We start from the raw sequence: 11,785 nt of genomic DNA, 5'->3' as shown, positions 1-11,785 counted from the left end.
GAAATGATTACCACAATAGTTTCAGCTGGCATATGTCTTCTCATATAGATACAATAAAAAAAAGAAGAAAAGAATAAAGAAAAAAATTTTCTCCTTGTGATAAGAGCTCTTAGGATTTACTCTCTTTTATTTTTTTTTATTGAAGTATAGTTGATTTACAATGTTGTGTTAGTTTCAGATGTACAGCAAAGTGATTCATATATATATATATATATATATATATATATATATATATATGAATATATATATACTTTTTCAGATTCTTTTCCCATATAGGTTATTACAAAATATTAAGTATAGTTCCCTGTGTTTCGCAGTAGGTCCTTGTTGGTTGTCTATTTTATATGCAATAGTGTATATATGTTACTCCCAAATTCCTAATTTATCCCTCCCCCCCCACCTTTTCCCTTTGGTAACCCTAAGTTTGTTTTCTATGTCTGTGAGTCTGTTTCTATTTTGAAAATAAGTTCATGAAATGGAATATTTTATTTGAGCCAAATTGAGGATTATAACCCGGGAACAGCCTCTCAGAAAGTTCTGAGAACATTTCCACCGGTTAGGGGCCAAGGCACAGTTATATAAGTTTTTGAGACAGAGGGCTGTACATTAAATGACGTATTATTGACTGTTTACACAATCTAGTGAGTAGTGGGTCATGGGTCATCGTGGCCCCTTACAAGATCAAGAAGGAATGTTATCTTTTAAGGAGTTGCCTTGTTGATGCTAGGAAAATATTTCTCTTTATGTTTGAGCAGGTATTTTTGCTGATTGGAAGGTTTGGTCAATACATAGTGCAGATACACAATTACAATAGTGGGAAAAGAGGTCAAAAGGAAGAGAAAATTTTTTCATGTTTAAATTTTTCTTGTCATAAAATATGAATTTTATTTCACAATAATAAATGTATAATATACTATATGTTATCCAACGTTAAGTAGTAAAAAGTAATTTTGGAATTTCATACTCAAGCTTTGCTTTCTCCAAAATAGCTTTTCATACTTAAGGCTAACCACAGAATCAGAAAGTTTTGGAGCCAAGGTATATCTCCATAATCAAGAAACTAATGCAGATGTGCCTTGGCTCCAAAATATGAGAACATACTTTTATTTTCTAACTTAGCCAAAACATTCAGATGTTTTTTAGATTGTGGAATAGATAGCAAATCACAGATTAGAAGGAACACATCCAAACATTCTCCAGGCCAAAAAAAAAAAAATCAATCGTACACTTAAAAACCTGTAAAATATTCAAAAGGAAGATCATAATTTTCTAAATTCAATTAAGTAGTAATAGAAAAGGTTGAAGTCTTCAGGAGTTCTGAGATAACTAATGACCGGGCAAAGCTTTCTTCTTCTGCTAGCCTCTAGGCGTGGTCCATGCTAAGTAAGAAGCTTTTCATTCAACCTGGTAATGGGAAACATCCATCACCTCTGTCTCTGAGTCCTTCCTCAAGTGGAGAACATTATTAAACGTTTAAAGAAAACTGAAGTCACAGAACGACATTTCCCCAGCTTATGATAGCATAGATTAATCAATGAAGACAATTTGTACATTATCTTTGGGATGTGAATATAGAACGGTTTTAAATATTCCAAATCCTCAGAGCCTACTTAAAAACAGATACTGATAACACTTTCTCCAGGCTGTTTATAAATGACTTTATTTGCAGCAGTAGTCAATATGAAAGTTATTTCACGTGCCTATCACAGAGTATGTGCATAATAAATATTTGTTGTACAAATGAATGCTAAATAAAATAAAAACAATCAGATCTACTGTGTCGCTTTGGCAGCATTAAAGACAACATTTGACCTATCACAGAGTAATCTGCTCTTTTGTACTTGTAATTTACCTAATATATATAATCACGTATATTTAGTTTATATTAAACTATCAATATTTATATTATTCATGCCATTTAATACAAATTTAATATTTATAATTGTGTATATTGATTTAATTTGAGAGTTTATTAAATGTCCTTAATGTATCTTGATAACATTGTGTACATTGTAGGGAATCAACTGTGCTCTTTGAATAAGCATTCTGAGAGCTCAGGAGTAATTACAGTCATCTCTTTATAGACCTAAAAACACAAAATGTCAAGCACTCTTATTTTATACATTGTAAAACATCTGTATCGTTCCAGGTCTTTCTGCATTGTATCTCCTCTTTTCCATCTCTTTGCCCCTTAAAACTTTTCACATTTGTTTAACCTGTGCTACTACATTGGGCAAGGGAGGGCATACTGCTCCTTTTTGCTTATTACTGTGAAAATGTGCTTATTTTAATAGAGAGGTCATGTGAGCCAGCTAATGCATTGGCATGTGAACTAGCTTTTACTGCCAAATGAGTCAGCTTGAGATGGGAACATTAATTTATTTGAATGGGTATGAGTTGACAATGCCATAAAGAGATATTGGTACAACTTAATTGAACAAACTGTCAAGAAAGTGTAGGTTGGGTATGGTGTAATTTGGCAAGCATCTGAATGTTTCCGTGTTCGCAAGTATCTGCCTTTCCTGATCTGAAATGTTGTCTCTTGTCTCTTGGATTCCTCCACTAAAATGGAAATACCCTTAGAGAAATGACACGTAAAATTATTATCAGGTGTTAATATTAGATTGAAATTGCTGATATTCAAACATTTTGACCTACACAAGTAGTAGTTTTATTTGATTCAACATCATACCTTCATAGGGATAGTTTATCAGATTGCCTTGTTATTTTTTTAAAATTTATTTATTTATTTTTGGCTGCAATGGGTCTTCGTTGTTGCACGCAGGCCTTCTCTAGTTGTGGTGAGCGGGGGCTATTCTTGGTTGCGGTGCGCGGGCTTCTCATTGCGGTGGCTTCTCTTGTTGCGGAGCACGGGCTCTAGGCGCGTGGGCTTCAGTAGTTGTGGCGCACAGGCTTAGTTGCGCCGTGTCAGATTGCCTTGTTATTGAACTGAGGGAAGAGAGGGCAAGAGATCTTTGCAATAGGGAAAGATTTGGAGTATGAAGTACTACCTAGAGTCAGCCATGTTATCAGGACCCAATAACACCTCCCTCATTCCAGACATAATACTTCTGTTATTGCTTCCAAGATTATATTAGTTGTTCTGGTGGCCATTTACTATTCATATAAAGTTTATAATGCACTCACGTAAGGCTAGATATGGACTGAAATCCCTCCAATTTTTTCATTTAGGTTGATTCTAAATCATGTTTTCTATGACGTGTCCTTGAAAATTGGTTTTTAGCCTCTATATTCTAGGACTTAATGTTCATCTCTATAAAAGTTCATTTGGGGCTTCCCTGGTGGTGCAGTGGTTGAGAATCTGCCTGCCAATGCAGGGAACACAGGTTCGAGCCCTGGTCTGGGAAGATCCCCCATGCCACGGAGCAACTAGGCTTGTGAGCCACAATTACTGAGCCTGCGCGTCTGGAGTCTGTGCTCCGCAACAAGAGAGGCTGCGATAGTGAGAGGCCCGTGCACCGCGATGAAGAGTGGCCCCCACTTGCCGCAACTAGAGAAAGCCCTCGCACAGAAACGAAGACCCAACACAGCCAAAAATAAATAAATAAACAAAGTAAACCATGCGTTTAAAAAAAAAAAAAAGATTTCTTAAAAAAACTCACAACTTCTTTCTAGTCACTGCCCTGACTCCTTAAGTAAGAATAGCTTGAAGAGACTGACATACAGCCATAACATTAGAAAAAAAAAAAAATAAAGTTCATTTGAATTCAGCTTATCTCTCTAGTCTGTCCATTCTGATTAGTAGTCACTGAGAAGTGGTTACGTTATGGATTTTGGAGTCAGGCAAAACTAAATTCTACTAAATCTAACTGCCACTTATTAGTTGTTGGACCTTCAGCAATCTGCTTGATCTTTTTGAGCCTCAATTTCCTCATCTTTACATGCAATAATACTTCTCAGGGTTGTCTGATGAGTTACATGTGGGTCAGTTATTGTGCCAATTCTGCACATTCCAAAGTAAAGACTAGCCTTTGACTGGCTACTGGGAGGTAACCTCTGAGCCCCTGGTATATCCTGCCTGATAAGGATGCTTCAGTGTGCCTGAGGCCTCGGGCTACACTCAATTAGCCTGACCTCTGGAAGGCTGGAGACTGAGTAGCTAAGGGTCAGTCATACAGGCACTGTATGTCTGCATAGTTGATCCCCAATAAAAACCCTGGAACCAAGGCTCAGGTGAGCTTCCCTGATGGGCAACACTTGACACAGTTTGTCACATTTCATTGATGGGAGAATTAAGAGCTGTCCTTGAGACTGCACTAAGAGAGGATAGCTGAAAATTTGCACCTGGTTTCTCCTGGGGCCTTCATCGCATGGGCCTTTTCCTTTTGCTTATTTTAACTGTATCCTTTTGCTATAATAAACCATAACCATGAGTTATTATAGCTGTTCTGAATTCTGTTAGTCCTTCTAGCAAGTCCAGTCTAAGTTTGGTCTTGGGGACCCCTGACACACCCACTTTATATGAGCTATATACCCTCAATGAAATTATCTAACCTCACTTAGTTTCATTTTCCTCATCTGTAAAATAATAATAATAATAATACCTACCTCGTAGTGAAGTTCTGGCACCCAGCCTACACTTTATTTTCTCCACAAGCATAACTTGAGAGTTACTATAGAAATTCCAGGAAAATATAAAGTGCCAGAACATAACATATATATTCAACAAAAGTTGGTTCCCTTGAGTAATCTTGTTTGCAAGCTCTTATATCTTCCCTCTCCCCCCACCCCTAGATGTAACTTCTGGACTTGGAGATCTAACTTCAATTAGTGCAGAGATGTCCTTTTCCAATCTTTTTGCCCCTCATGGACATCCTCCTCCTCCTATCAACTGTTTACTCTTTTCATTTTCATCCAAAAATCATTCTCCTTGATGGAGAAGACAGGCAAAGTAGAAGCTTGGCTTGACCTTTATCAGTTATTTGCCTCAAGCAGTAAATATATCTCTTTCTTGATCTTCTTTAAAAGTTCCATTTTATTTTCTTGTCTCTGGTATTTTTTTCCTGTTCCCAATAAGACTTTTCTGGCCTTACTCTTACATATTTGTGATACTTTTTAGTATTTATCTTTTATAATCTGCCCTTCCTCTAAAAAAAATTCTTTGCCTAATTAAAAAAAATATTTTATTACTACCTGTTTTTCCTAATTACAAAAGAAATGTATGGTCAAAATTAAAACTTTAAAATATTTATTTCTTACAAAGTAAAACTTTCTTAGATGTTCACCTCTAAAGAAACCACAATATATTTCCTTTATATACTTCAGCTCAGAGTGCCTTGTGCAACCAACTACTGGTTTCTTTAATTATCTTACCATTTTCCTCCCTATTAGGATAATTCTCAATGGCATAAACAGAAGACTTTTTTTTTGAGAGTTTTCCAGCTGTTTCAAATTTCATACAATGAAACATACCCATCTTTTCTCTAAACTTTACAAATCTATGCTTTTATCAAGTCCATGGTATAGATTTGGGCTTTCTCTTCTTGGGTATCAGGAGCACATTTTAAAATGAGAGTCTCGGGCTATATGGTCTATAAGTCCTCATCAAGCACTATTTTTTTAAATAAATTTATTAATTTACTTTTTACTTTTGGCTGCGTTGGGTCTTTGTTGCTGTGCGCAGGCTTCTCATTGTGGTGGCTTCTCTTGTTGCGGAGCACGAGCTCTAGGTGCCTGGACTTCAGTAGTTGTGGCTCGTGGGCTCTAGAGCGCAGGCTCAATGGTTGTGGTGCACGGGCTTAGTTCCTCCGAGGCATGTGGGATCTTCCCAGACCAGGGCTTGAACCCGTGTTCCCTGCATTGGCAGGCAGATTCTTAACTACTGCGCCACCAGGAAAGTCCCCATCAAGCACTATTTTCTATGATTCTGTCATCTATAGAAAGTTGCACAGATGAGCAACAGTTGGAGAAGCCTTTGTAAAGAGCAGCTCTCCCAGGCACACATCCCTATAGCAAGGACCAGAGAAGTGCCCCAGTGATACAACCATGGGGGAGCCAGTGACAGATTTGGAATAAAAGCTGAAAGTCTTATCAATTTTTGATTCCCATTAATTAACAATCCTTGGAGGCACATGGGTAGTTGAGGACAGCATGGAAGCTAGTCTAGAAAGCTGAAGTTTTACATAGCAGTAGGTAGTCTTATTTTTTCTTTGCTTCAGTTCCATACATATAAAATGGAGATAAAAACATCTGAGGCCACATGAGATAAGCTACACTGGGAATATACATATTTTACGTGTCCAGCACTCTACCTTTCCAGGAACTGGCGCTAATTCCCCTCTATCTACATGGTTTCTGCTGGAGCTGCCATGTTTATTCATTCCTTTATTCAACTACTATTTATTGAGTGCTATATCTGACACTATTCCAGGTCCTGGAGATATAGCAGCGACTAAAACACACAAAAGTTCCTCACAGAGCTTACATTCTGATGGAGGAAATAAGACATTAAGCAAAATAAATAAATATTTGGTATGTCAGATGAAACAGGCTATGGAGAAAAATCAAGCAGGAAAATAATCAAGGCAAGTGCTGTGATTGAGGAATGAAATTAGTGAAGTGCTATGTTCAGTAGGTGGCCAGGAGTGGCTTCATCCAGGGTATTTTTGGAATTGGATCAAAACAGGATGGTCTAAACCAAGAATGTGGAGTAAGGAGTAGAAAAAAAGCCTGTTAGAAGCAAAAGAGAAGAATGAAAAAGACACAAGAGAGTAGCACGAAAGGAGGATGTGGGGAGAGAGGGAGAAAAAGAGAGAACTTCCCAGGTTCTGCAAAATATTCCAATACACTTCTGATAAACCCTTTTTAAAAAGAATCCTTCTGATAAATTCTAAGCTGATATGAATCAGTTTCGGTCACTCCCAACCAAAGAACCCTAACTCACACATATATTAAGATAACTTATAAAGTTATCTTAATGCAAGGCTTGCCCATAGTGGGAGATGTTGGTTACCTCAGAAAATTAGAACTTGATGCTTCTGACGCCAATAATACAGATTTGATAGCAGAGTTTTGAATTAATTTTGCTGTTCCCTAGCATCCAGGAAATAAAATGTACAAGAAATACTTATTTCTTTGTTTTCTATTAATCAAATGAGCTCTGATTCTGCACTGGGCTTGTGGAAAATTCAAATGAAAGCGTTATTTTTCACCCTTAGTTATGCCCTCCCTCCACTCCCCCCATCCGAGTCACAGCAGAATTTGGGAAGCTTACTGATGTCTAGACAACTGGGAAAAGGTTCTCTAATTTCCAAGTCATCACTGTTCAAGCCTGCTTTAAACTTTCTCTTAAAGTCCCTGGTTCTCTGCTTATATGCCAAGAGAAGAGCACAGAAATCTTACCGAGGCTAAAGGACGCTTTGCTCCCTAGGGTGTAGCCATCCCTTCCTGGAGAAGGGAAAATCCTGAAGCAGGCTCAGGTATTCACTAATCATGGGACCTGTCAATCTTTCAGTTTCTCTCTCCTGATTCTCAAAACAATTCTCTTCTCTTCTGGCCTCCAAGGCATCCTGTGCATAATGTTTTCAGTTAGCTTAGGTTTTTATAATAGACCACAAGAGTAAGTAAACTGCTTCTAGGAATTTCAGCTTTCCACCCTACAAAAACTCTCCCTCCCTTTCCCACTCCTCCACAGATGCTGGTTTTTTTGTTTTTTTGGGGTTTTTTTTCTTTCTTTTTGTGGTATATTATACGTTACATAAAATTTCCCATTTTAAAGTGTACAGTTCTGTGGCATTAAGTACATTTACATTGTTGTGCACCCCAAAGATTTAATAAGAGTCCGGTGATCTGACTGAGGCAGGGAAGGGTGGAAATATAGGAAGAAATAATTATTGTATTTAAAACGTTTTTTCGTTCTTCTTGAATGAATGGGGCAAGTTCAAATGGGATCCCATAATTGGCGATTCTGAGTAGCTAAGAGGCATCATTAGGATAATAGATATTAATGTGAAAAAGGATGATGAGGAGAAAGGGTGGCTGTAAGGAAATTTGTAGGAACAATGAAGACAAACTTTATCTGTCTCACAACACTTGTTAATACCATTTAATATATCTGAAGCAGAAGTAAAATGAAGAATTTTTCTCCACTTTGCCTTCTGCCAGGATCAGAAGAGTGTTCCTGAATTTTGTTGGGGAGTGAATAACTTCTAGACAGGTCTCAAATCTAAAGTAAAGTTTAATTTTATGAACTGCAATAATGCCTAAGCAATGTGTTACTAAAGGATGCAATCCACAGAAGAGTTAGTATTAAATATCTTAGAATTCTTAAGAATTACATGTGAGTTGTGGGGTTTGGGGGGTGGAAAGGAGTGCATGAAGGGCATCAAAATAAGCCTACGTGATTTAGCACTGGCTTGGCCTAGAGGTTTCTTTCAGGAATTTGAAGAACTCGTATCCATTTATCTGTTCCCAAATATTTAAGTGCCTACTATGTGTGAGGCACTGGAATACAGCAGTGAACAAGGTAAACATGTTCTTTGCTCTAAAAGAGATTACATTCAGGTGTATTTTAATTCTGAACCATGAATCCAAGAGCACAATAAATTGAATAAAGCAGTGAACCACGGGAGCCGTGGTTCTTCACAAGCTGCAGCAGAAGTCAGCATTTTTTTTTTTTTTTAGAAGTCAGCATTTTAAGTTTTCTATTCTTGGTTGCTGACTTCTGCTTAATTCTTGAAGGGGGCGGGGGGAGAGATGTGAAGAGATTTCTCGCCGAAAATATACACAGACTTGGTGTTTGGGTTCGGCAACCCCAAATTACACCTGCGGCACCGAACTAACCCCACCTAAGAAGCAGGCGGTATTATACAAGAAAAACTACTCCATCACAGCCCTCGGAAGACTCAGCGACTCTCGGCCAGCACGGGAAAGCCACGGACTACAATTCCCACAAGCCCTTGCGATCCCACCCCGCCCGGGCAGCTTCGAAGCAAGGGGAAAGACTGGGGGTTGTCGGGCGCACTCCTTGTTGCGTCATTAGCGTGCGACTCCACGATACAAAACAGGTCTGGGCTACAAAAGTATGGCAGCTGCTGAGGCGGGGGTGGTATCGTCGTCATCCTTGAAACCAGACACAGCCCCAGTCCCCAAAAGTGCAGGAATGGCTGCAGCCACGGCCGCCACATCCTCAGCGATGGCTGCAGCCGCGGCGGTTGCGTCCAGGAGCGGATCCGAAGCCAGGGTCTCCAAGCCCGCGTTGGCTACTAAGCTGCTGTCCCTGAGCGGCGTGTTCGCCGTGCACAAGCCCAAAGGGCCCACTTCAGCCGAGCTGCTGAATCGGCTGAAGGAGAAGCTGCTGGCAGGTACTGCAGCCGGGTGGGGACCAGGCCGAGGCGAGGCGGTCGCCGTGAGAGCGGAAGCCGCACAGAGCACACTGGGCTTTTCGCGCTCTCGTGGCTCGAGAGATAAAAGGAAGGGAAAGGGAGCACGGCCACAGTGTAAGCTCTGGACAGAAATCTGGGGCATCTCCGGCTTGGACTTGTCCTGACGTGAACTCCTGTAGCCTAGTTGGCAGTTGTCGTTCTCAAGGGAAAAAAAACAAAAACAAAAAGCAAAACCCACGCATCCACAAATAAATCTCTGCTCTTGGGCCTGCAGACGAGTTTTCTACAATCTGATCCCTCAGAAGCCTTTTGTTTGGCTCACGTAGATGAACTCTACACAACGGAATCACTGGCTCTATACACCCCAAAGTTGCATTCTTAAAAATACGTTGGAAATGCGGATGTTATTTAGTTAACCAAGACTCAGCACAGTGGTTTTCATATAGTGGGCATAAGAATTATTTAGAGTCCCTTGTACAAATGCAGATTCCTAATCCTTGCCCCCCTCAGAGACTGTGATTCTGAGGATATGGGGTATTTTTAGGAAACTGCATTTTTAAACTGTTGCTCCGGGTGATTCTGGTGTAACTAGTCAATGGACCACATTTTGACGAACACTAAATATAACTTGGTCAATTCTAAGAGCATTCTTTTTGTTTGTTTGTTTGTTTCCTCATATACACTGGGAGAATATTAGAAAAGCCTGAAGGATCTCTCAGTTCATCAGTCCAGTAGATCATTTCAGACAATGGAATCAAGGAACCTTAGATTTTTTTGGACTCTTGCAATAAGCCAGACCTGTGCTAGCCTATGGAGAGGTGAGGGTGAAAGACACTGTGTCTTGCTAAGCTCATAGCAGTAATTTCTGCAAACTTTGGTGATAAAACTATTTAACTGGGTTTTCAAGGCCCTCCAGAGTTTGGCCCTGGCTTATTTTTCTATGAAATCAGTACAGGAAATTTCTTCTTTGTTTAGTGTCCCCTGGCAAATGTTACCGCCTCCCCCGCCCTTTTTACTTCAAAAGCAAAATATTCTGGTAGGAATTTGTTAATTAAAACTGACACAGTACAGATTCAAATGTTTATTGGCAAAGGTACATTCCTGAAGATGTTTAATACCTGTGTTATATCTGCTTATTCTTTTGTTATATTTTCATTATACTTTTTTACCTGTAAGGATGGGTCATATACGGGATGCTGAAGGAAGGAATTACATCAAGGGCAAGCTTTGTGGTGTCATCATGGAGTTGTTTCCTTCATAGAATTGCTTTCATTTGGCCTGATTTGTTAGCTAAGCTAAGGCTTTTTTGATCCTCATGGTAATGATTATCATTCTTTCTTTCAGACAGGTTTCTGATAGGATTAAAGCCATACCCTGGCCTTCTGGTTAATCTGCCTATAAAGAACTGAAATTCCTCTTGAAACTTAGTTAAAATTGATTGTTTCAAGGCTGTTGCTGGACCATCTTCTGGAAGCCACTCACTCAGAACTAGACATTCTCATTACTCTCCATTTCTATATTGCTTGTGATTGGCCTATTCTATATTTATGTTAGCTAGACCAGGGCTTCCCAAATGCCATTCTAACTGGCTGTCAGAATTGTCTGGGAAGGTTCTCTTAAAGATACAGATTCCAGGGCAAGACATTCTAATGCCAGCCAGGTTTGACAACCGCTGATTTAGGCCACAGGCAATTGTCATGCTCTCCACTAACATTCCTTGCCTTTCCTTACATTGATTCATGTCGTACTAAGATCTCTGCTCTTCCGTCTTTTTGAATCCTTCAAGGACTAAAACATAACAGAATTTTATAGCTAGAAAAGATCTTAATAAATATTCATCTATGAATGGTACCAGTGGGGTGAACCAAATTCCAATATAGTAGAGACCGTGTGTCTTCAAACTTGAAAGAGGTAAATTTGGACACAAAGGGAAGACAGTAAATTTTAGGGCCTCCACACTCCAAGGACCGTCAAGTTAAAAATACAAAGAGTTCCCCAAAGTATTTCTATGAATACAGTACAAGAGATCCATAATGGGTTGCAAGTGAAAGTGAAGGGTTTGAATCCTAGGCCTGGCCTTACAGATTTATGTTAAAGCATATGGTCATGTCCTTCCAAGCAAGGTGATGTTGTAATCAGAGAGTGACAATAGGACTGTGTTCCAGACTGAGTTCTGACTCAATAAGGTGGTAATTACAACCCAACTTATCCTTTGGGCCATTTAACCTGGCTTCTTCACTGTTACTCTGCCTTCCCTCCTTTCCTGTTTCTGTCCTCTTTTTTCATTTTCTTTTACTCTATTTTCCATCTTCTCTGTGTCAGTGGTAATAAGGAAGTTTTGATGGGTTTGGAGGGGTACAGATCAATAGAGCTCTTCCTGCTGTTCTCTCCTTTCTCATTTGAAGCCTAGTAGCCAATATTCTCTCAATATAATGTTATAT

General features: G+C 39.3%; 1 protein-coding gene across 1 annotated transcript in view; it reads left to right on the top strand.

Annotated features, from left to right (window-relative positions):
* Window positions 1–9,014: 9,014 nt before the first annotated feature.
* Window positions 9,015–11,785, top strand: part of TRUB1 (TruB pseudouridine synthase family member 1) — a 31,952-nt gene continuing 29,181 nt past the window's right edge. The window contains 1 exon segment of the mRNA XM_036829636.1: window positions 9,015–9,323. Within this exon segment, the coding sequence (XP_036685531.1) occupies window positions 9,044–9,323 (280 nt within the window). The 5' untranslated portion in view covers window positions 9,015–9,043.

The sequence above is a fragment of the Balaenoptera musculus genome, chromosome 16 (genome assembly GCF_009873245.2).
Source record: "Balaenoptera musculus isolate JJ_BM4_2016_0621 chromosome 16, mBalMus1.pri.v3, whole genome shotgun sequence".
NCBI classification, from domain to species: Eukaryota; Metazoa; Chordata; class Mammalia; order Artiodactyla; family Balaenopteridae; genus Balaenoptera; species Balaenoptera musculus.
Note: the sequence above shows the minus strand (reverse complement) of the source record. Positions and strands in the feature narration are given on the sequence as shown.